At 36.8% G+C, this 27,046-nt stretch overlaps 1 protein-coding gene and 2 long non-coding RNA genes across 3 annotated transcripts in view; all 3 read left to right on the forward strand.

The window, feature by feature from the left end:
• The first annotated feature begins 398 nt into the window (after positions 1-398).
• On the forward strand, positions 399-2,183 carry LOC131545700 (uncharacterized). The gene is made up of 4 exons (XR_009272485.1): positions 399-558; positions 944-1,097; positions 1,216-1,308; positions 1,613-2,183. It is a non-coding gene; the product is annotated as an uncharacterized LOC131545700 (long non-coding RNA).
• Positions 2,184-15,904: 13,721 nt separating this feature from the next.
• LOC131546158 (uncharacterized) lies at positions 15,905-17,621 on the forward strand. The gene is made up of 3 exons (XR_009272613.1): positions 15,905-15,979; positions 16,240-16,302; positions 16,977-17,621. It is a non-coding gene; the product is annotated as an uncharacterized LOC131546158 (long non-coding RNA).
• A 6,104-nt stretch (positions 17,622-23,725) lies between these two features.
• Positions 23,726-27,046, forward strand: part of LOC131546080 (cationic amino acid transporter 4-like) — a 14,594-nt gene continuing 11,273 nt past the window's right edge. The window contains 5 exon segments of the mRNA XM_058785405.1: positions 23,726-23,818; positions 25,343-25,563; positions 25,566-25,769; positions 25,772-26,003; positions 26,005-26,417. Coding sequence (XP_058641388.1) covers positions 25,440-25,563; positions 25,566-25,769; positions 25,772-26,003; positions 26,005-26,417 — 973 coding nt within the window. The 5' untranslated portion in view covers positions 23,726-23,818; positions 25,343-25,439.

Consider the following 27,046-nt stretch of genomic DNA (forward strand, 5'->3'; position numbering starts at 1 on the left):
TATCACTGAAAGTTATTAAACTAAATAGGTTCAATTAAACTTTACTTACAATAATGAGTATTTTGAAATGAGTGGTTATGCACAGTTCCACCAATAGGTGGAATCTATTTGCAGCAGTGCATCTGACGATGGGAGGAGCACATGGAGAGGTGAGTCATCTCGTGTTTGTCATATTTTTCAGTTGCTTAATATACAGTAATCGACCAAGTAATAATCAGATTAAGTAAGGTAGAGTTGCATAGCAACATTGGATGTTATATTTTTTGGATCAAATTGTTGGATTGTGCTGGATTGTGTTCATCGAAATGAGCAGTCTAACATTTGCTAATCACTGCATCTTTGACTGCATTTTTTTAAATCACGTTTTTGTTTTGAATGGCCTTTGAATGTGTGTTGTTCATTCCGTTCTGATGTAAATTTTTTGGTTCATGAAATTGTTTTCTAAATGTTAGTAGGTTTTACACCTGCTTCCAAGCACATTGAAAAGAGATTGTAGAGAAGGAGCCTCCAGTAAAAGAGACTCTCCAAAGATGGCCATTAATTTTCACAGAAAGAGAGGTAACTTATAATTAAATCACAACACGATAACACAAAATATAAAGAACACTTAATTTACTTTCCCTCATGCCATGCCAGATGCCTTTTTTCCCACCAACATTTTTTTTTAAAGTTTTTAGAAAACTAGTCAATTTATTGCAAGTGAAGAGGTGCTACAATGTGAAAGCTCAAAAGCGCAAACAGATATTGCTACATTTAATCCATACAACTCTATATGAACTCAGGGATGGGTTATTTTTGTATTATAAATTTACTCATTTGGATTCATCTGAAGGTAGTCATGTGAATCTAGGACTGCATGAGTGTGAGTAAATTAAACAATTTGCAAGTATCCCTTTAAAAGAGTAACAAAAAGCCTAATATACTTTTCTGTTTCTTTTTACAGATCAATTAAGAGTTTAATCAAATTACAGCAAAAACCTCAAGCAAGAATTTTTCTCTGCACTCAATCAACATGCTTCACGATTTCTGGACATTTTTGAGAGCAAGAAAGGGGCTGTTGGAAAAAGACTGAATTTCTTCAACGAATCAAACCTGTGGTAAGCTTATCAATGCTTCTTTCTTAAACTAAATTATGTTACTGCCTTATTAACTAATTTCATATTTAATTTTGTTGTACATACACTGTAAAATGTAATTGTATCTTTTTTAATCCAGAGCACTGATATCACTGCAAAGCGCACGGCAGTTCTACGTGGACTTCCACTCATTCTTGGAGAAGAAGCCTCTGACTTTTTTACAACAGCACTGGTAAGTACCTTTACTATAACCCCCACACAAACATCACATATAGGCATTCAATTATGCTTTAGTCAAGTCCTTAATTTGGACCAGATAAGTAAATTCTGCTTTTGTTTCACTTTTCTTAATCAAGCCCTTGTACTGTTCATTTTGTCAAATTTCTACAATGTACTTTAACAACAGTTTTGATTAGTTATACTTAGAACATGGCCCAAGAGATGGTCCTGATTCTTTAGGTGACATACTTTTGTGAGATTTCCCATTTATAATGTAACAAGAATTGTAATATTGCTGTTCTTTTTTTAAAAATTAGGACTGTGAATGTGACACACCCCAGATTTCCATTGGGATACTGACTGTGACACCAGAAGATAGCCAGGATTCCCCACAAGCACTGCATTTGGAGGCTTCAAACACTGCGATCATCTTGGAAGGAGTCATCGTGATGGATGATCTTGAAAATCTTCCAGATGCCATGTGACTACTTTTTGGGCTGACATATGCGCTGAGAGTGTTTCTTTTACTTGGACACAAATTTCTGAAACCAAAACTACAGTCACTTAAAGACCTGCTGCTGATGTAAGTTGAGGCTGTTTGAGATTGTTTTAAAGGGATAGTTGAATCCCTTTAATCTTCTGGTTGCACAAAAGTTTGTTTAATTACACTTTTCGACTGTTACCTGTCAAACTTTGTTGAAAACATTTTTAAACGTTAAAAAATGTTTAAAAAAATGTTCTTAAAAGTTTTAAAGCAGTGTTATTATTTTTTAATTGTAAGCACTGTTAAGACTTAAGCTAGTGTTGATTATTTTAAAAGGTCACCTGTTCAGTTTCAGGTCAAAGATTGTCAAGCAGTCAGGATCCTTTTTTTTAGCTGCACTTGCACTGCACTTTTATGTTGCTTTAGGAGATTAACATGAGTAACAATGTGTTTTTTGTTTGTCAAAAATTGTTAATGCTACATTCAAAAAACTACTTATAGAGTTGGGTCATCTGACTTTCTTTGGTACGCTGTAGTACCTGAAGAGATTTAATATATAATAAACAATGTTAAACTCAAGTTCAGTTGTTGCTTTTTGTCTTAACTTATTGTTTTTAGTTTAGTTTACTTGAAATTTTTAAGGCAATCGGTTTCCTAACATTTTCCTAGTAATGTGAACACTAATAGAAAGTTAATTCAAATAATGATTTTAAGTCAACAGTACTTAAGTATACTTGATTAACAAGTTGTCTCCACAAATTGTGTTAAGTTACGCCAACTAAACATTAATACTCTACTTTACTTGGAAATTTTAAGGCAATCGGTTTCCTCACTTTTTCTAAGTAAAGTCAACTTGTTACATTTTACAGTGTACAAACTGAAGAAGTTATATACATTGTATTTAGCATTTATGGTGAAGATGATGACATCAGATGAACGATTCTGTTTAACAAAGTTTGTAGCAAGATGTCCCTGCCAGTTCCTGTTCTCTTATTGTAAGTGAAATGAGCCAGACGACGGAGACTCTTGCCTTTTGTTTGTAATTGCTCTTGATGCCCCTGCCCCAATCTTTGGGCAGTTAGGCTGATTAGATTAGGAGTGGTTAAATGGGGCAGGATGCTATACCTGAATACCTCATTTGCATGCTTTAAGGTCGTCACCCAGGTGCTTTGTTTCCATTCCTAAGCACTGCCCCCTAAATGTATTTAAACTACAATGTATCACTGCTTTAGTTGAGATTTTCGATGACTACAGCTACCAACAGCTTGTGTTCTCAATAAAAGAATCCTGCTGAAGATACAACCCGAAGTCTCCATGGTCTTCACTTCTGAGTTGCCTAAACTTTAGAAGATAAAAGTTCACAACAGTATGCAATGGACACTAACACACCCCCATGGCTTTTGAATTTAGTGCTGATAACAATCTGGGTGGTCCTTTTCCTCTTTATCCCAAGGAACACGACGTCCATGATTTCCAAAACTATTTCAAATGTGGACTGCACTCATAGCACTTGTAGTAGCGACAAACTGTGTTAACTGACAATTGTTTTCCAAGGTGTTCCTGAGCCCACGTTAATATCCTTTACAGTAGTGATTCCCACCATCACATAGCATCCCCAGAAGGCTCAGTCATTCACAACCAAGGCTGACTTGCTTGTGAATGAATTCCGGGATGCCCCTTTTAATCATGACACTCACGTGTTTTCAATGAACCTGTTCACCTGTGGAATTTTCCAAACATTCCCAGTCCTGATCCTGTCCCAGGTTTTTAGGAGTATGTTGCAGGCCTCAAATTCAAAATGAGTTAATATTAGCTAAAAAAAAAAAAATAATTTCAGCTTGTCTTTGTAGAGTATTCAATTTAATATAGGTTGTAAATGATTTGCAAATCGTTGTATTATGTTTTTATTTTCGTTTTACAGTTGACCCAGCTTCATTGAAAATGGGGTTTGTAAAACCCATTGAATCAGATTGACAAAATCTTCATACTTAGTAAATCATTCTGTGAGACACTGTGCTCTGTGAATTGAAGCATTATCAGTCTGGAAGACACATCTCCCATCAATATTGAGGTTATAGGATAAAGGTAATATGTGTAGGAGGATCTACATTCATTGTTTTTCCCTCATCTTCCAGGCTTTTCCTTCAATTGGTCACCTGTGTGTACATCTTGTAGTCTATAACCCTTGGTAGAGCGAAGAAGTGACCATACAGCATATGGTTAAACAATTTCCATGTATTTCAATGAGTGCCCTGCAAAAGATTACAATCTATATCTTTCCAATTGTAATGTGATATTATATATTTGTTATTGGAATAAAGGTGTTTAGACCAGTATTCATTGTAATAACAGCTCTTCACAGATACATTTCCTTAATCTCAACAGATATGTCTGCAAACAATAAAAAGAAGCAGAAGAATTCTGCAGCCTCAGACATGTCTACAAGGAAGAAACTGAGGGGGAAAAAATCACCCAAAGGTTATTAAGCTTTCCTAGATTTACATTTCACCATTTCAAATCAGACTTCAAATACAGTGATTCTTTTGTCTTAGCCAGATATACTTAAGTCATAAATATATCACGTGTTGCCTGTTTTTTAATTAATTGATGAAGATGTATGAGGTCAAACTCATGTACTTTTTTTGGTCTTTCAGAATGTAACCATGGGATCCTAGAAGGGGAACCTTACTACCCAGTGAAGAGGGTGATCCGCTGCAAAAAGCAGAAGGTTAGCTTTACAATAATTAAAAGTCTTAGATGTACTCAGTGGAATTGCAGCACCCCAACTGGAAACCCCTTAACCCCCTAACTTTGATGTTTTTTCAGGGGATCCAAATGAAGTTGGTGGAATGGGAGCCCTGTTCACTCTGGTATGTACAATTTATCATAGTTTTGATTGGAATAGCCTAATTCTTAGTACTTCAAAACTTAAAGTAATAGCCTTGGCTTGTATTTGTGGGTGGCTGTGGCTCAGTGTGTTAAAGTGTCCTTGGGTACTCTTCGAGAGAGTTCCACATCTAATGTGATTTTGCCAAGTAAGACATGTTCCTGGATCAACATCTTTTGTTGATCCTGGATCAACATTTTTCTCCAAAAATATAGACTTAACCCAATCTCTACCCCTAAACCTAACCCTACCCATAATTTATTCCTAAAATCAGTGAGAAATTATAGCTGATTAACAAGGGTGTCAAAGCAGCTAACCTTGATCATAAGCCTAAAACTAATATTTCCTGAAAAGTTATCCCTCAATTCTGATTGGTTGATTGGAATGACGTTCCAGGATCAACAAGGATGTTGATCCAGGAACATAATGTACTTGGTGAAATCACGCTCACGCCCCTTCAAACAGAGCATTCAAATCAGAGGCTAAAATCAGGCTAGGAAAAATGACTTTTATTTCTAAATTATGACAATTTTTGAACTAAAAAAACATACTAACATTATAAGGGTACCCCAGGAAACATTATAAAATAATGAAATAATCTGAATAGTCTTTTACAATGGATACCTTCAGAGCAGAGGTATATGATTTCAAATAAACGGCTACACTGTAGGTAATGCATATTCAAACCTTAACCAAAATATTACCATAGGCAGGTATTTACTGTTATCAGATTACTGTAAGTTTATAAACCTACTGAATGAAGGGGTGGCTTGCTGTTCCTCATTGCCCTTAACCTCGTCATGTTTGTTTTGAATTTAATTCATGGCTGATGTAAAGACCTAAATTAATAACAATCTCTTTTTATTATAGTGAGAAAACTTGGCAGCCACAGTGGGTGACGGAGGAGAACACCACGAATTAAGGAAATGTTCAATCCCATTGTTTTGTTCCATAAGCTATGTGTATGTTGTTTACAGTATATTAAAAAAAATTCAAAAGCCTGAAAGACTCCCACTTTGTAGCAAACCAGAGAACACATGCTGTTTGCAAAAGCTTGACAGATCATCTCTCTCCTTCACAGATAGATAGATAGATAGATAGATAGATAGATAGATAGATAGATAGATAGATATTGCATACTTCAAATAATATAAATACAATTAATTAACCTCCATGCAGAGAAAAACTTGATCATACACCAGAAATAAGTTATTACTAAGACCACACACGTGGTGGCAGCACTGAATATGTTATAAGAAACGTCATCAGTGGAACACTGCCTGGATATTTAGTGAAATATCATGATCGGGGAGTAATACCACAAATAACACGCCAGTCCATATTCTTGGACTAACATTGATTCCAAGCTAAAAGTACTTCTTCGTAACTCTTCACTTTGTCAACATTAGTTTCTCCCGCTGCCATTGATTAATGTGTTGATCAGCAAATCAACCTCAGACACAACGCATATAGTGGGCGAGGGTTTGATCCCGTCAGACGGAGCGAAATCATCCATCCATCCACCGATAGCAGCGTCCATAGCAACCAAAACGTTGCAGTTTCACATTATTCTGGCGAGATCTGAAAAATCTTCACAACAACGAGTGATTGTGTACATTCACTGAGTGAATATTATGAAAAGAAAATATTTCTCGCTAGAAATGTAATCAAAACTTATTTTTATGCAGAAACTAACTCAAAATATAGATTTTTTCACAAAAAAATGAGAGAAATGTCCGACATGTGTTTTGTTCTCACGGCCGGTGTTATGGATCAACTGGGGATCGTGTTATCTGGGGACGTACGCGTGCACGCTAATAGTTTTACCTGAGTTTCCAGCAGATGTTGGACCTCCACAGATTCGTCACAGGGAATTTTCTACAGAACAGATTTAAACGCTTTTCACATTATACGTAAATGTTTGTATCGTTATTGAACTCTGTTGTATCCTCTGTCGCCGTTCCAAATGTATCAGATGCCGTTTAAGGGAAGTTAAAATGAGTTTTCATGTAGCTTCACGTAGACCACGCCCAAATTATTTTGCTACATTGGTTTTAATGGAATTAGTTTCTGATGGCTAATGTAAGTCCATTTAATAAAGGTTTTTATTTTGTTTCTTTGCAACGTGTGTGTATGCAGTTTTTTTTCTTTAAAATTATTAATTTGAGCATCAATTCTGCTGTGGTTAAAGATATCAGCATTTTTTATTATTATTAATTTATTTGGTTAAAATGCATACTGAAAATTCAATGTTCCTACAAGAGTGGACAGTAGTGAATAAATTAGTTAAAATAAACAAAACCTTAAATAAAATGCATTTTTCAATGTTACTATGAAGACAAATCTGAAAATGACTGTCAATGTAATGTCTATGGCAGAAATGAACACTAATATAAAAGTCTGCAGCATCATGTACTCAGAACATAAGGCAATAATTTATTGTGATCATAATTACAATAAATAGGATAATTCTGCAGTTCTGCATGTTGATTCAAAGTTGGTGTCATATGAAGTTTAGGGGTTGTCATCTATTCTAGGTGCTGGGGTCATCTGAAATCTTCAGCTGGATCCGAATTGGAATGGCTGCAATTTAGTTCCTAGCTCTTCTGTATTTGCCTGTACCTCAGGATTCCCATCCAAGGTGGAAACAGAAAAGCAATGAAGAAGGGTTAGCGTCGCTGCAGTGTGTAGCATTTTAGGCAAAAGATAATTAGCATTTTATCAAGTACACGGTTATGTGAATGTTGGCTAAATAGATGCTTCTTTAATCTAGATTTAAAATGAGAGAATGTCTGAGTCCCGAACATTATCAGGAAGCCTATTCCAGAGTTTAGAAGACAAATGTGAAAAAAGCTTTTCTAGTTTAGTGTATTTATTTTTATTATATTTTATGAGGACACAGGACAAATGCATTAAATGCATGCAGGACAGGTGTATTTGCCAGCTGTGGAGGGTCTGTCCACACAGTCCCAGTGGTACCACCTTCCACATTCAGTACATTCAATCTAAAGAGGAACAAACAAATAAAATGGGTTACATTTTACTAGAGAACAGCAACATTTATGTTTTGCAATGTCTAAATTATTTTACCCATTGGTCAGTTTGGTCTTTGTCTTGTTCTTCACAGTAATGGCACAGTTGAGAAAGGTCGTCTATAATATGTGGAGACAGTCATATCATGCCCAGAACATTGAGAAATAAATGTGTCTAGGCTATAAAAGACATAAAATACTCATGTTCACCAGATTCTCTCAAAAGCGTTCTTGCAATATCCATGCGCATTGATGCAGTCCCTTCCTCATTTGAAAGGAGTGTAATTTCTTCCTCCATAAGAAGATTCTCTGCAAGCTGATGCGAGAAGTTATACATTGTTTCATCAATAAAAACTGCAAAAAAAGAAATGCATGAAAGTAGATTTAGCTTACTTTGCAAACAAATGCACCGCAGGATGTAGAATCCTGTTGGGTGGGATGAGTAACTGAGTGGCATCCCCACCTCGAAATGTTAAGACCTCTCATCCTCATGAAAGATCTATTAAATAGAAAGTGTACTCATTAACAGGCAATAACACATTATATACACAGTATAACAGATAGGCTACTTTCCTCTCATTTTAAGAAACTTTGTCTACTTGCCTTGACACATCCTTGCATTTAGTAATTGCTACTTGTTTAGCACCGAAAGGGTCTATATATATAGACTTTGATAGTTTTGGGAACATTGCCTAAAACAAACACCAACTGTCATTAGATAATTGCTTCAACTTTTCATTGTAATTTATTAATGCGTCTACTTCTGTGTATATTAAGAAACTTGCAGACACTTACTATGAGGGTCCAATGGTTGTGGTCACATACAGCCCCAAAAAGCACATCATAACTGGATGGATCAAGCTAAAAAAAAAAAAATAAAAATAAATAAAAAAGCGCTACAGCAGTTTAAAATGTGTTCTGTCAATATACAGAAATACTTTGGGGCTTATGTTTAAATGCAAAAACCTTTTTCAAGCCTTTTAGGCTTCCTTTCCAGATTGCAGTCATCTGGTATGAATCTATTAAATAGGCCTTTTTCTCCCCTGACATATTTAATCTGTTTTTAAGGTGCTGCAGATAAGCATTGACAACCCATTTACAAAAAGAATGAAAAGTAATGATTAGATTACTAGCACAAAGAACCATGACAGAGGTTACCATGCAAAAATTGAGAATGCATACTTAAATCCTACCTCACTTTCTAACTGTTTGCCCGGTGCCAGATCCATCATGTTGTTTGTGAACAACTTGTAAGGGCCCATTTTGCTCCACAGCACTTGCTGTTTTTTGCCCTCCCATATATCATTTATCACTAAAAGAAACATGATATCACAAAGTAAAATACGGAGCTATGGCACGGTCAAATATCAAACCACTTAATATTTACCATTTTCTTCTGAATTTGCTGATGCATGAAAGGTGTCTGGGGAGCAAGAGTGGGTTGATGGGCCTGATGGGTTCACTTGAGTCTGTGCATTGGAGCCATCAACTGAGTGGGTAGCGGTATGCCGAGGAGAGGAAAGTACCTTTAAACATGGATTGGTGGAGGTGCCGTTTGGGGCTGACAGACCCTTAGTGGAACTAGGAAGAGAGGCAGGAGGAGGAAGAGGAGGACGAGGACTGGCAGGAGGAGGAGGACGAGGACTGGCAGGAGGAGGAGGACGAGGACTGGCAGGAGGAGGAAGACTGGCAGAGTTTGATGGAATCCATTTTTTGGGAATGTGGGGCTCTGGCTCAACATACTTTATCAAGTGATCTGTATTAAATGTCATTGTTTTTTTTCCTTTCTTTGAAACTACATCAACGATTTTTTCTTCAATTTTTACAACAGTAAATGGACCAAGCATGTCTGGGTCCATTTTTCCACCCTTCCTGTTCTCTTGTCGCACATTCCTCACCAATACCTTGTCTCCAACCACAAAGTTGTCCTCCTGTCCTCTTTCCATTTTCCTCTTCCGCACTTTGTCCTGGCTCTTTGAGATGTTCAGTTTTACAGCTTCCATGGTCTCCCTCCTATCAGTCAACCCCTCAGAAAGTTGCTCAGTGGCAACCATGGCTTCCACTTTTCCATGACATATCCAAGTAAAACATTCACAATAATTATTCACTTCTTTCTAGATTGTTTTTGTAACAAAACGAAGTAAACAAATCACTAACCTCATAATCCTTCGGTACCTCACATGGATACCGTGCCTCTCTCCCAAACATTAAATAGTATGGGGAAAACTTTGTTGTGATTTGTTTTTTTGTTCTTAGTGCAAACACTGTAGCACTTAGGTGTATGTGCCAAGTTGAAGGATTTTCCCCAACCATTTTTGTCAGACTTCTGAACATGAAGAATTAAAAAGAAAATCATGAAACGTTCAAAAACTACTCAACTTGTCTTGTAATCTTTAAAACACCTTTGAATTGTTCCATTCAGTCTCTCAACAAGGCCATTTGTCTGGGGATGGTAGGGTGAACAAAGACTCCTGGTAATGCCCAGTTTGTCACACAGGCTAAAACTGAGCTTTGAAAAAAAAAAAAAAAAAAACACAATACTTATATATATATATATATATATATAGTTTATGGTCATATCAATACATTTTGAATTGATTTGTGTTAAACCAACCTTGTTTACAAACTCTCTCCCCTGATCAGTTAAAATTCGCTTTGGTGCCCCTAATTTGTAAAAAAAAAAATCAAGAATGCACTGAGTGACCTCTTCTGCATTTTTTGTCTTGAGAGGATAGGCTTCAGACCACTTGGTAAAATAGTCCACCATAACACATATGTACCGGTGGCCATTTTCAGTGGGAGTCAACTTGCCAATAAGGTCCATCCCAACTAATTCCAGAGCTTCTGTGACCTGAAATGGAAATCAGTTTTATAAACACTCAGAATAAAAGCTACTTTCTTAAATGTATCTTACTCACAGCGATAGGATTGTATGCCACCTTCTCCTTTATTGACTTTCTCCTGGTCTGACACTGCGGACACTGAGCTATCTGAAACAGAGGTGGGTCATAACCATTTTAATGTAATATTGCTTTAATGTAATCGACAACATCTAATGTGTCATTTCTAACAATTAACTTACCCACTTGCGGATGTCCTGCTCCATGCCAGGCCAGTAAAATCTAAGGATTATGGCATTATGGGTTTTCTCCACCCCATAATGACCACCAAGAGGGCCTGAATGGAACTCCACAAAGATGTTGTGTGCCTCCTTGGGTGAAAGCACAACTTTAGCCAAATGTTGGCTCTTGTCTTTTTTTCTTCTGCATATGTAATGCAGCTCACCATCTGATATTAAATAAAATATTGAATAAAAGTACCAGTTATATTACCTGTATGAGGCGAGACACCCTTACCCTTCAGTGTGAAATTTTCACATCGTCTCTTTATATGATACCGCTCCTTACTTGAGCAACTATCTGGATACTGGTTATCCTGCAAAAATCGTTTGATCTCTTGAACCTTACTTGGCTCCATTTGTCTGGCTTGTATGTGGCCTAGTAACAATGGTGCCAATTAACATAAAGACACTGTATTTATAGACCTTTTCATCTGTTCCTAATTATTAATAGACGAGAACACTGAAAGCACATGATGTGATTAATTAGGAGAGAGAATATGTTATTACCACTAGGTTGATGATATCACTCAAAAGATATTACTGACGCAATCCAAAGTTATAGTTCATATAAACAGACCCCCACTCAATAAACTGTATTTATAAATCTGACAGACTGTTGTGTCATATTTTTAGTTTAATAAGTCTGACAATAAAAGCTCATTCTGAATCTGATTCTGATTAATGAATGATTTAAACCAATTTGAGTGGCTAAGTCTTGTTTGGTAGAGAGGCATGGTTTTCATGTGATAAATGATTGTAAATGATTATGATGGTAAATGATTATGAGGTTAACGATGTCTTGTAGAATATCAGCCATATTTGAAAAAAATACAAAAAATAAAATCATCATCATATCATATATTTTACTTATGTCATGAAAAGTTGGGGTTGCCACTAGTGGTTGTCACAGGACTTACAAAATACAATACAAGACAAAATGGAATCTGGAAAAAGAACCAGTCAGTAAAAAAAAAGATCTCATAGCATGGTTCAGTTTTAATTGTTAAACAGTTGTTAAGCACTTTATTTTGTCACCTTCAAAAAGTAAACATGACATAGATGTGACATACAATTGAAAAAATACCTTCCTGGTTTATCACACATATCAAAGTGTTTGGCACTGTTGAATATGTGTTTTCTACTGTGTTCTGGCGAGAGACCAGAATGTAGGATGGGGGAATAAAAAGCAGGAATCATGAACTCAGACAAAAGACAAAATGTTCTCTACATGTCCAATAAAAGACATCTGATTCACAACATTCAAATTCAAGCACCTAACTGAGCATAATGTACAATAAAGAGACAATATTAATATATAAACAAACAGAAAATTCAGTTAATTTAATTGATTATGATTCTAACAAACTGCAATATTAGATAAAATTTGTTCTAAACATTGAGTTCTAAACATTGAGTTCTGTCATTTAAATAATTTAGGAAAAATGAAATAATCTTCTGTTATTATTTGTAAGCCAAAGTGTAGATTTCAGATCAGACATAGATCCAGGATGAATCTTCTCATCCAGGATGAAGATTCCTGGGGCCTGTACCATGAAGCCGGATTAGCTGGCTAGCCAGGTAAGTTTCAGTTTAGTTTGCCCCAACTCTGGGTTTTAGGTACCATGAAGGTAGCTCGGCTTTAAGCGTTGTTCGTCGCCATGGTATCTTATGCTGCACGACTAACCTGCTCCGGGGCAGGTTATGTTCTGGATTCGAGATCTCAGACTGAAATTCGACCAATCAGCTGTGATCAAAGAAACATAGGTGACGTCACATATCCCAGTGTCTGTTGCAATGGCTTCACCTTTTCTACCAAATCCTGTGGACATCTCCGCACAAATTGTTAGACGAGCACTTCGTAGAGAAAGAGTTTTTAAGGACAGACAAAATCCCCTAGATTTCCCTGATACTTACTTGTATGAAAGATACAGATTCTCCGCGGAAGGAATCTCTTATATTTGCGAACTTCTTGAGCCGCACATATCAAATGTGACACGTCGAAGTCATGCTCTTACTGTACCGCAAATGGTATGCATTGCGTTGCGTTTTTTTGCAAGCGGTACGTACTTCCCTTTTCTGTTCTGTGACAGGGCTTTTTGATGGCCTGTTGGTAGGAGACAGGGGTTATGCATGCCAGAGATTTTTACTAACCCCCTATCCTGACCCTCAGACAAGGCCACAAAACCGGTTCAGTGTGGCCCTCAGTAAAACCAGGGTCAAGATTGAGATGACCTTTGGCATCCTAAAGGCACGTTTCAACTGCCTTCGGCGGTTAAGGGTGTCACCAGAGCGGGCATCACAGATAGTGGCTGCATGTGCCATTCTGCACAATATAGCCACTATCAGAAAGGAGCAAGCACCACCACTAAACCAGCTTCTCCCTGATGAAATTGACCCAATCACACTTGACCACCCAGCTGGCACAGCTGTCAGAGATGCAATCACCATACAATATTTTACTTAATAAAAGTAAATTGAAACTGCAGATAGGTCTCAAATGGTTTTATTGTTGATGTGGCTAGGAGGAGAAAGAGAGAATGATGCATTAATAAGTATTGAGTGTTCATACTAATGTGTTGCCTGTTTTAGTAAGTTCACATACTGAGATCTGTTTTTCCAGCTGTTTGATCTCCAATTTAATTTGGAGGCTCCTCAGCTCACAGTCCAGCTCTTTTAGTGTGCAGTCCAATTCTAGGCTCCTTTTGTAAAGGGCCCTGACTGAGTCAGTTTCCACCTGAAACATAATTCCACCACAAACAATCATTACAAGTCTTAAGGTAAATCAAATGACAAGGCATGAGTTAATACAGGCACAGGACTGGCTGTAATTTATGTCAAGGGTTTAAAGCAGTACCTTGTTCACATTCCTTCTGAAGCCCATTGAGGTAGAGGCGTCAGTTTGTGGGGTAGGTTGTGAAAAATCCTACAATAAAAGATAAGGGCCAGTCACATTGGTGTGACATTAAAATGTGTGCCATAAAAAAAAAACAATGCATTCACCTCAGCAATGGTTTCAGAACACACAGAGAGGGTGTCTTCGTCATTTGCGTCACCCTAATAAATAAAAGTAGGCCAATGTAAAGCATAACGTTGTAAAGCATAATCATAGTGTTCTGTCTGCTGCAAGCTCACCTCTGTGTGGGAGACTGTGTGAACGCGTGCCGGCTTCAACAGGGACACTGCATTTCCCTCTACTGCAGAACATACAGTCAGCCACATGTACAACTTTTAAAAGGTAGTAATGCATTGCACACATACCCAGTGTCACTTGCTTAGAGGAGCCAGCACCAGGGTTAGATTGTACAGCACCTGTAATACCATCCATAATCGGCCGCCCCTTATTGCTACTCAGAGCCAGCTCCTCTGCCACAGTGCCACAGTTTTCCGAATGTCACACTTTTTTCTGTTTGCTGCAAAAAAGTTTTTGTGAAAATGTTCACGAAAATAATAAAAGGTTATGGTAAATACTCACCACTTTGAATGATATTTTTATATTTTGTCTTTATCTGCTGCCAAGAACGTTTGTAGTTGGGGTTGCATCTAAAAATCAATGAATAGCCTATTAATCTATATGACGTAGGCCTAATATACAGTCACATTTTATACACAAACCTTTATACATACAGTATACATATATACACACATTTTAATTTAAGCATTAATACATTTTTAAAATAAAACTAACTGTTAACATACGTCTAATGCACAGTGAAGTAACATGAGTAACTTGAACAACTAACGGAATTAACATTAGATTAATAAATGCTGAAAAACTATCGTTCATTGTCAATTCATGTTAGCTAATGCATTACGTTCTCTAAACAAATACAACCTTATTGTAAAGGCATCATATACACGCGCGCACACACATACATCATGCACATCATTTTTAATTAATATTGAATGTATATTTGTTTAACTTACGCATTAACGCAATCAGCGATCTTTTTCCAACACTCTTCTCTTGCTTTGGCAGCAGATACAGTATTACTGCGTGCTTGAAGCGTGCCGACATCACTCTTTTATGTGCACGCGCCCGTGGAGTAATCATAGCTTAAGGATCAAAGCCCGAGTTGACAGAGAAAGTTGATGAGCTGCTTCACTGCTTTCACTGCTTTCATATTCTCATTCAATTTACAGTTTGATGTAGGCCTACTAAACAATACATGATGAAATTTCAGGACATTTTATTTGACTTTTGTACTATTTATATAAATGCGTAACTTTGATGTGTTTTAGGCCATGCTGGCCAATCAGAAGCCTGACAAAGTTTCAAGTAGGCGGAGATAACAGCGCAGGCTCTGACGTCACAAGCCAAAAACTCCGGTTTAGCTGTCTACATGATAACACTGCAGCCAGAGTTTTTTTTAAATCTTCACCCTGGCAGGAGTTTTTTCAAAATGTTCGGTTTCAGTGACCTGCTGCAGCGTTTGCGTGAGGACCAACGGAACAAACCGCAGAGAAAAAGCTGCTGTTTTGAAAATAACCGTGTTCGTGTGGACGACCAATGAGCGCGCGCGTTGAGCATTCAAATCACATTTAAACTGAAGCGGAGGAGGTTACCATGGTAACAGGGCGTCAACTCACTCAGCTGACAAGTAACGAGAAGCTGTCTCTCTGCTGTCTTCACTGCTTTCAGGTAAGTTTAGTCCCTAAAGTTACACAAATAATACATACAACTGTTCCTGACACTTTCTTACATGTTACTGACACGTTTCTGTTGAATCTTTACTTTACAGGAGTGGTTTAGTGTCTTCAAAAAGACCTTTAGCATCACAACCGTTAACTATAGAGGCTAACAATTAGAGGTAAGGTAACTTATACATTTGAGCTTTTATTAATGAACGTTTGAGCTTTTAAGCACCTTTTATGTGTAGATAGTTTTGTAAATGTTTTGCTGATACTTTGTCAATAGATAAATGGAAGTCACTATAAGCTAATTAATTTAACCTAAAAGTCTGCACTGTGGGGTCAATCGGTGACGTCACTTACATGAACTAATGGGCTGAAACTATTTCAAACACATTTTGAACTTTCATTGCAAACAAATATTGATCAATTGTACTATGATTTCAGGAGCGTCAGAAAAAATACCTAAAACAGGGGAAGTTACAAAACAATTTGTAATGTGAGCTGCTGACAGAGATACAGGAAACACAGGTGATCTGAGAAGTCTTATTAAATAACTTTATATGAATTTTTCACAGTATATTTCAACTATATCATCATGCATCTGTAAAACCTAAAAATATGAATTCTGGTATCTTAAGATATTTTGTATATTATTATTATTATTATTATTATTGCATTTCACCTCTCCTGTAGTTTGTTTATTTTTAATAATCCTGACATTGAATAATACATTTGTTGGCTATGTTACATATTGTTCCTATTCTTCCATGCTTATGGCTGTGCTGCAGAGCTGGAGCGGAGCAGATCTCCTGTCGAAGAACATCTCCAAAGCACCATGAACCATCTGACTAGTAAGTAAAACCTCAAACATTCAAAAGTTTGTCGAATATTCAAAAAAATGTATCAAATAAATATCAAATATTTCCCAGACAGCAAGCAGTGTCTGCCCAGATCCGGCCCACATCTGGCCCGCATGGATTTCGTGGGCCAGATGTGGGCGGATCTGGGCCGACACTATGTTGCTGTCTGGGAAATATTTGATATTTATTTGATATATTTTGAATATTAACACTATGTTGCTGTCTGGGTTCCTGTATGTCCTACAAGGCCATCTTGTTTAACTCTGCTCTGAGGACACTTCATATACAACAACCTACAGAGGGTCAATCATAATTCAAAAAAAGACACGGATGATAATAAAAAAGTTCTTTGAAATTAAAATTTATAACAGTAAGACAGAACCAGTACTGTGAATGCACCTCACTTCAAACTTTTAAAAAAATTATTTTCTAAACTTTAAATGTAGTGAAATTTTTGTTCAAGCAGACTTTGTTGCTCGTGGAAACCTCACCGAGCCTGAAAGATACTTAAAACTTAAAATATTATTTGCACTCTTGAAGACTGTTCACCAAATACTAAATTTCAGTCCAGCAGAATTTTCTGCACACTTCACCCCTGAGGCCAAAAATGAGCATTGTGAATGTAAGAGCCTCACACTACATTGTTTGTTTGAATTGTATTTCAGGGCAGTTCGTGAAGACGGATAACCTGGACAGAAGTCGGTTCCAGATCCAGCCTCCACACCAGACTTCTCACTCACAAGGATTGCTGTCTACTAGATATTATGTGTACTCTTCAGACTTAGGTTCATGCAGATATTATTCAGGGACATGAACACTTGAATACTGCAAAAATAGAGAAACTACCTTATTTAAGAATTTTGTGTTAATTGCGTGAACATTAAACAAATATATTTATTTTACTGTTTTTTGTTTTGTATTCCAAAGCACCTAAAAGCCAATTCACACTGCCATACTCCAACAGGGTGAACACACTGACCAAGCAAAACAAATAAGCATGTTTTTATAGTTTTTGTGAAAGTGTGAACTGACAATGCTGTATGTTAGGTGTGAGATTCATTCAACTTGGTTTGCTGATTAAACATGATTAAATATTTGTTCAGAATATTTTGTTGTTGTTGTGACTATTCATCTAGGAGGGGTGTGTATCAAGTGGCTTGGTTATGGTTTTGTTGAGGCTGACATGTGGAACCCATCTGATCCAGCGTATAGGACCAGAACAGGGCCAGCTATGGTCATACAGAACCTCAGATCCCACATAGCAATTTTTCTCTGGCCCAGCTCCGGCCCACACAATCAGCTTTTGCTTGGCCCACATACCGCAATGACTTACGGTCCTAGTGTGTACCAGGTCTGGATTCCAGACAAGGGCCACACATAGGCCAGAACTGGCCCAATTCAGGGCCAGTTATGGGTAATTAACTTGGCTGAGACTTGGGCCAGTTATGGCCCATGTGTGGCCCTTATCTGGAATCCAGACCTGGTACACACTAGGATCTGGGCCAACACTATGTTGCTGTCTGGGCCAGAATAGGGCCAGCTATGGTCATATAGGTATGGTCCCACATAGCAATTTTTCTCTGGCCCACACAATCAGCTTTTGCTTGGCCCACATACTGCAATGACTTACGGTCCTAGTGTGGACCAGGTCTGGATTCCAGACAAGGGCCACACATAGGCCAGAACTGGCCCAATTCAGGGCCAGTTATGGGTAATTAACTTGGCTGAGACTTGGGCCAGTTATGGGTGGTTGTAAAAACAAAATCTAAAATCAGCAGAGTAAATCACTCTGAACAAACTCAAGGCAAAGTATCATCTCTTTCTCTCTCTCTCTTTATTATGACATCAATTAAAAATAACTTGATCACACACAATAAATTAGGCTACAATTAAAATAAATCCATATGACGTTAAAACGGAAGGACTTTGCACTTCATGTTTACTTTAGGTAGTCTACTGCTAATTTTAACTTAATATAGGTCTGTTGTTTATTGTGACTACAGAAACAATATGATGTCCTAAGGCTGAAAAGAAAATACTTACATATTTACTTCAGCATGCTGACAAATTTGATCGCTCATTGTAACGAATGTCCCATGTTAATGTGGGCGTGTTTTGTGAGCACAACATGACAACACGGTAAACTTTCTTGAAATTGCGTCAAATACGCAGGAACAGACACTTCGAGTTCAAAGCGCTTTATTGTGCATACCAATGTACACAACTGGTGAAACGTGTTTTTTGTACTATGATCCGCGTGGAATATGGCATGTGACGAATCTGTCGCCGTTCAACATCTGCCAGAAATTCAGGTAAACATACTTGCGTGCACGCGCACATCCCCAGTTAACACGATCCCCAGTTGATCCATAACACCGGAATCTTGAAAGTCACGTGACTTGGACGTAAAACAATAGGAAAAGAATAGGCAAAAAAAACGTAACAGTCATACAATTCAAGGGCCGTTATTGTAACCCCTCTACGTTTTGCACTTTGGACCAAAGTAGTCAGGGTACGTTTTTATATGAGACTGGGTTGGCAACAGTTAGTGTAGAGTCAATGTGGTGAGCGAATCCGGTGGTGAGTGAACGGAAGTTCATAGACCAGATTGGTGACAAGTATAATGAAGTGAGGTGTGGGCAAGTAACCCATATTTGGAATTTGTGTTCTGCATTAATCCCATCCAAGTGCAAACACAGTTAAAAAAAAAAAACATAATGGCTGGCTTAATGGCTTCTTTATATACGGCAGTGGTGCTATATAGCACCTTAACCACCCCAAAGAACCGCTGAAGATCCACTGAAGAACCATACAGGTGCTTAACAAGTTCTTTATACGGTAGTGGTGCTATATAATGCCTCAACCTCCCCAAAGAACCGCTGAAGAACTTTTTTTCACAGCAACTAGACAGTAATCATCAAGATAATTTCATGATGTTTGCATAAATAGGGATTCAAGCAAAAAAATCAATACTGGTACTACTACGTCTGCTGCTGTTGACACTGTCCAACACAATAACCTTTTCTTTTTGAATGTTTATTGAGTAATACTGACACATAGCTTGTTTTAGTAATCATTATTAAAATTAAACATCCATTAAAATCGCTTTCCAAAATTTCACATATATACAGAACATCTTCAGGTTGCTCTAGTCTACTTCATGCAAATACTTCAAATGATTTGGCAAAATTATGTCTTCTAACACAGTCAGTGAAGCTTAACAAAAAATTGGTCACTTGTGAAACATCTAGGCCAACTTAAAAAAAAGTGATTTACATGTTTCTTGCAAATTAAAAAAGTGCTGAATCTGAAATCATTTACATTCAGAGTGTGTACTGTATTCAGTTAAGAACTTACTTCTTGAATTAATAAAATATTATTTAGGAATGAAGGTATGTACTGTGAATTTTTTTCACACATATTACATCTGCCATCTTGCCATTGACCTTTGATGTTTTTGACTTATGATGTACTGCATCTGTGAACAATAATTTACTTGGGCATTGTTAAAGTCACTGTTAAAGTATTTTGTGTTGAATGTTGCAGTGATTAATATTAATGATTTATCCATGCACATCATTATTTAAAAAAGTGCCCCATTAATCTTTATTCAAAACATTAATGTGCACCCCCTCCTGTAATTTCTCTTCTCTGGTGATGTGTATACTGGCATGAGGGCTGGACAATAAGGTTGTCCAATGGCCAAACGAGTTTCAATCCCTCTCCTCCAGCAACCTGTCACTCCATTTAGTTTGCAAAGCCCACGTTCTATAATCCAGCCAATTCTCAATAGACAAAGTCCTGCCCAAACATTTCTTCTTTCTCATTCGATTCACTGAGATTTAGATAACAACAAAGATTTAAAAAATACAAAGACAGTGCACTCCTATTACTTATGAATAGGGAAACGGTAACGCGCAATATTTTTGATTACCAGCATTCTTCAAAATATCTTCTTTTTCTGTTCAACATAAGAAACTTATAAAGATTTGGAACGACATAAAGGTGAGTAAATGATGAAAAAATGTTCATTTTTGAGGTGAGCTATTCCTTTAAGCATAATCGGCTTACAAGCATAATGTGCATGCAAATGCACTCATTGATAATATGCTGCATGTTGGTTTATTTAAAAGGCAGTAACTGTGTTGTAGTGATATCTATTAACTACTAAGTTATGTTGCCATTTTCAGTTAATTTTTTTTCAAGTTAATTCAGTTAAATTTAAGATATGCAAAGTATTTAATAATTTAATAAAAAATATTGCAGTGGGTTTAAATGAAATGCCCTATAAGCCTTGATCACTTGAGTCTGCTATGCAAGGCCTTTGCTAGGAATTCTGGGCCATGTGCACTGAATTTGCCATGGAGCTCCCTCAAAATTACCTGCTGCTATGGAGCTGATTTATTATTTACAGTCCCCCCCCACCACCCCACCCCACATATGGATTTGTTTTACACACCATTAGGTCTGATGTACAGTGCATGCATAATTATTAGGCACGTTGATATTCTGTTCATATTTTTTTTAGTGGTGGGCATAGATTCATTTTTTTAATCTAGATTAATCTCACTGTAATCTTGGAATTAATCTAGATTAAAATGGCTCATTTGAATTCTGCCAAGTAGATCAGAATAAGTTCACTACTAGTAGTAAACAACTAGCAGTCATCAAGAATTTAATATTGATAATAACATTGAAGACATTGTATGATTATTCCTTAAAGATAAGGTTTTAATAGTTTTAGTAGTAGTAGCCTATTATGTTCTGCCCGATGTCTTCAAGTGAAACCGAACTTTTATTTTGACGGGTTGCCGCGAATACCTTTACATTTCTGTGTAACTTATATGATATGAGGATAGTTTTTCTCAAATGAAACGCTCGAGTGCTCATGAAGTGACTCTCAGAGCAGTTCTGGAGATGTTGTTCATGTATTTATGTCCTCATTTAGTGAGAAGACAGACGTTAATATCACCGCAAGCGTCACGCGGTCTTCTGTATGAGTTGTAAACAAACCCGCGCGTCTTGCGCCATACATTAACACAGAGACACACAGAAGTCATATTTAAATAGACATTTTGCGGCTTAATATTTACAAATAGGAGTGGGAGTGTGCTCACTTGTGTGTGCGCTTACGTTTGTGTTTGTGTGTGTGTGTGTGTGTGCGGACCGGGGCGGAACTCCGCTGTGCGCGCGATACAGAGGTAGCGACCATGTAACGTAGAGACAGAAATAACTTGCCGATTTCCATTGGGAAGCTTCTTAAAAATAAATTTTCCCTGAAGCAAACCTGGCGGCTTCATAGCTGCATCCATGTTAGCACGTCACGTTTGATGTGGTAATTTCACAGTAGACATACACACAGGTTCGAAGACTCGTTCTCGCCCCCTACAGTGCAATTCGGCTAGGTATACATCCGCGCTAAAATATCAAGGTGAAAGTCATCATAGCTTGCGTAGTATAGACCCGGCTCCCAACCCAACTTTGAGAATAGATTAACGGCGATATTTTTTTTTATCGCCCGATAAGAGTCTCACGTTAACGCAGCACGTTAACGCCGATAACGGCCCACCACTAATTTTTTTCCAAGCACATTTTATCAATTCCAAACCACATCAATCTTAATATATTTTGTATTTGATCATTTGTAAGTGATATATAATTGTCCATGAGGCTGGAAGTGAAAAACTCCTTATATTCAGGTGTGCATAATTATTAGGCAGGTTTTTTTATATAGATAAAATGAGCCAAAAAAAAAGAGATTTAACTCAGACTAAAAGTAAAAAATTATTAAATGCCCATGAGAAGGATGCAATACTAAACTTTAAAAATAGTTAAATCTAAAACAAAGCTGCTGATTGATTAAATGTGCTGTTGTGGAAAATGACATAAGCTGTTTTCATAATAAGGTCCTAAAATGGTCATAGCTACTATATTATATAAACTTTTGATGGAAATATAAATATGATACACTACTTCTACAAAATCAGTAAAAAAGTGTTAATATCCTGTTTCTATTTTCCGAATGAGGTTGTTTTTATTTTGTCCCATCCACCCAAACTGTGTTTGGAACAGCATAATTTAGGGTGATTGGGAAAGTGCTTAAAGGCTTTGCTAATTAAGAAAATGATTTCCCTTGTAATAGAGAACCATTGTATATGATCTATATGCCCTAAATTAGTGGTTTCCAACCTTTTTATTTATGCAAGCCCTAATCAACCATAAAAATATTCATGAACTATCTAGATTTTTGCTAAAATAAAAATTCTGAAATAGAAGCATTTTGAAAATAGAAGCATTATAGATAAACTTTTAAAAATGTTTTTTTGTTGCAGTAATAAACCATATTCATGTTTCTGTTAAAGGTTTGTGCAAGTTAAATGTGTTTGTCAAACAGTTAATTGGTTGGGGCCACCCAACAATTTATTTATTTTATTTTTTATTTATTATTATTATTATTTTTATAATTTTTTTTTTTTTTTTTTTTTGGACCTGAAGCATTTATTTATTTATTTATTTAATTTTTTTTTTTTGCTTGTCTAATATTTGATTTTTAAATATTTTCAATAACTTATTTTACCTTAGTTACATGTGTTGCATTGTATGAATTTTGGATGGATTTATGAAGTGAGAAATAAAGTTGAACAGAAATAAACATGGGCTCTTAATAATGATGAACAGAAAATTAAATAATTGCATATAAAATTTTATTAAAGTATGAACTAACTTGTGCAATACAGTAAATATTCTTACACTACCCTAAATCAACGAAAAAATGTGCTGTCCCAATCACTCAAATGTTGTGTCCCAATCACCTAAATGTTACCAAAAAAATATTTTTTGACTCAGTTTACAGAAAGGTGTATGTCACGCATCCTTTCATCATAATATAACATTGTTTCCTCCTCAAATGGGTAGTTAACATCTTCAGTATTAAAGAAATATATTATGTGTTGGGTTGATGTTTTTAATTTATGACAAGAAACCTTGCTCAAATCGGAAATTCAAAAACTGTCCCAATCACCCTTAATTCACCTAATTGATTACACTGCCGTTGGTATACTTATACAGATTTTCCAGTTTAATAAAGAATATCTTTTATTGCATTCTTAAATCATGTTATAATCAGCAAAGATCTAGGTCAAAATAGGATCATTGTTTTGCTGTGTTGATGTTCTATATAGCCTACACAGTAGCCTACCTTTGTACTTATTCATATCAGATATGAATATTTTGACATGAGACTACTTGTAATAGGTATAAGACTTGTAATAAGACTTTTTTTTAGTAGATTTTATGTCAGAATGAAATATCAATATCAGTACTAGCAAGTCTGTGTACAGACATAATGGCATTAGCTAAAAGGATGTTTTATATAGGGCTACATTAATGAGGCGCTGTCCCTTTAAGAGCGGATACTAGCTCCTGTTCGCTCCTCCGCCCTCCGCTCTGTTCAATGACGCTTTACAACATCGCTTCAACCAAATAATAAGACACGAATCAATTACAGGTAAAACGCAATACAATATTTTATTTAAGAATGTGTATGTATATGCTTTTAATGATTAGATTTGAGGGTAATACGAAACAGAGCGAGGCAGTTTCTCACCTGTCTTCGTGACGGTGCTTATATACATTGGGGCTTTAACGTTAAAAGAGGATGAAAACAGCAGCTGTCACGGTACAGTTTAATCAAAATATAACAGCGCTAGTTGGCTGTTATATATACGCGTATTTCGGCTATTTAAAATATCACTGTAGTCTCAAATACATGTTGAGTTAAATTATTCATGCTGCGTTTCACGGAGAAAGGAGTTGCATCAACATTTAGCTCGTATTTCATACCAATTTTTACTACGTATTAACGTGAGTTATAGATTGACTGAACATTGGAGATATTGAGATAAATGATGATAAATGACGCCATTCCGGGCTCCAGCAGTGGGTCTGGAGAAGCAGCGGATGTGATGTGTGGGAAACACCATCTGCCATCCGCAGCATCATCTGTGTGGTGTAGACTGTCAGCTGATTCAATGTAACCATGCCACATCTCCACATAACGGCTTTTTATTATTATTCATTAAGAGGTTTAAGTAAGAGGTTTTATTATGCATTAAAGACTATTAAATAAATGTATATGATTATTCAAAAGATATATATGCCAGGTCCATATGATCGATAGCTGAAAAGAGGATATATATATATATATATATATATATATATATATACACTATACACTATATTGCTGTGGTTTTTGGCTATTTACTTAATATATTAACATGGTCACCAACTTAATACGTAGGGCCTAATATATGTACATCTTGACATAAAAACAAATATTAAATATCAGTTATTATGGTTTAAAGCATTTGTCCAAAAACTTTGTCTACTAAGGTGTTCTGTTGCCTGCTTATTGAGCCCAGGGGAGAGAAGGCTCACCCACCCATTAAAATCATTTGCCATGTATTGTAGTGTTGGCCCTTTGTGTAAATAATAGCTACATGGTGTTTCATAAATGCATATTGAATAATTGACAGGTCTCAGTGTTATATTATACAGCTCTTTGCTGTGTTCCATCAAACAAAATTTGGATGTAGTCCCTGTTTCAAATTTAGGAGTTGTTGGATATGATTTCTTCATATTCAGTGTTTTCAGAGCTGAACTCTGAACTTTCTTTTGTTAATCTACAAACACTTAAAATGAAGAAACGACTATTGTAACTTCCATTTCATTCCAACTTTAACATTATCTATACCAACACTGAGACAGTCAATACAGGCACATATGTGATAGCTACAGGTCATTACAAATGGTCTAAACTTATCACTAGACAGGCCTAGAATAGAATTAATTATATCAAATGTTAGATTAAAAAAATCACTATGGAGTCATTTTTGCCCCTACACTTTAAATAATAGGTATATTTGATGTTTCGGTATATTTCAATATGTATTTAAATATACATTTTGCCCCAAAAACGGATTTTGACTTTTGGGATATTACAGATTTTATTTTATTTTATGTTTATTTTCAGGTTTGTGGAGCCTGTTTGACTCAGAAAACTATGGACCAGGTGTGACCTTGTTGTAGTTCACATCATCTCTTTTATCAACCCTCTGGTCTCTGTGGAGATGGCATCATGTGTTTCTGGCTGCTCTCCAGTGGTGAGGTTCTGTCAGAAGGTGAACAGGCTAAAGACGCTGGAGGAGGATGTAATGGCAACATCACTGAAACGTTGTCTGTCCACAGTGGACCTCGCCTGCTTGGTGTAGGTGGAATGGTGGGTTCAGGCCTGTATGTTCTCACAGGAACTGTTGCTAAAGACACTGCAGGACCAGCTGTAGTGGTGTCTTTCCTCATAGCAGGAGTAGCATCACTCATGGCAGCACTGTGCTATGCTGAGTTTGGCGCCCGTGTACCAAAGACAGGCTCCGCCTACATGTTTACATATGTTTCTGTCGGGAAATCTGGGCATTCCTGATTGGCTGGAATGTAATTTTGGAGTATATGATTGGTGGGGCAGCAGTAGCACGTGCATGGAGTGGATATTTGGACTCTATTTTCAATCACCGCATCCAGAACTTCACAGAGAGTCATGTGATGCGTTGGGACGTGCCCTTCATTGCTCATTACCCAGACCTCTTAGCAGCTGCCATCCTCCTAGTAGCTTCCTTTTTCATTTCATTTGGTGTTCGTCTCATCTTGGCTCAACCACATCTTCTCAGCTATCAGTATGGTAGTCATTGTTTTTATCTTGGTGTTTGGCTTTGTGCTGGCTGAACCAGCCAACTGGAGCGCTCAGGAGGGAGGCTTTGCCCCCTTTGGACTTTCAGGTATCCTGGCAGGAACTGCAACATGCTTCTATGCCTTTGTTGGCTTTGATGTGATAGCGGCTTCCAGCGAGGAGGCCAGCAATCCTCAGAGGGCTGTTCCTGCAGCAACTGCAATCTCACTAGGCCTGGCAGCAACAGCATATGTCCTGGTGTCCACAGTTCTTACACTGATGGTTCCATGGCATACGCTCGACCCAAACTCAGCACTCTCGGATGCGTTCTTCAGACGAGGATATAGCTGGGCCGGGTTCATCGTGGCTGTGGGATCCATCTGTGGTGAGTATGAGTTAGTGGTTGACAGGTTTATCAATGGCCAGTCTTTAGAGAGCAGGGGGGTTGATTTAATACCAATATACACAATTAAATGACAACAAAAGATGTACCAAAATTCACTTGTTTTATGCAACATTTCCTTTGAAAAAATTTGAAGGAAAAAAACATTTTGGTGCTTCCATCCAACATTTTTATGCAATAATAATGCGTTATTTCAAAATATATTGGTTAATTATTTGATTATTATTTAGATAAATAAATATATATATACATATGATATATAAATATATATAAATATATATTAGACAAATTTGTTTGAAAAAAAACTTATTCAGCAAGAATGCATTATATTAATCAAAAATGGCAGTAAAGATATTTGTTATAAAAGATTTCTTTCAAATAAATGCTGTTCGTTTAAACTATCTATTCATCAAGGAATCCTGAAAAAAAAAGTATCACCGTTTCCTCAGAAATATTAATCAGATTCAGCACAACTGTTTTCAACATTGATAATTAGAAGAAATGTTTCTTGAGCAGCAAATCAGCATATTAGAATAAATTCAGAAGGATCATGTGACACTGAGGATTGGAGTAATGATGCTGAAAATGCAGCTTTGACATGTCCATATAGT

Source organism: Onychostoma macrolepis, chromosome 08 (assembly GCF_012432095.1).
Source record: "Onychostoma macrolepis isolate SWU-2019 chromosome 08, ASM1243209v1, whole genome shotgun sequence".
Taxonomy (NCBI): domain Eukaryota; kingdom Metazoa; phylum Chordata; class Actinopteri; order Cypriniformes; family Cyprinidae; genus Onychostoma; species Onychostoma macrolepis.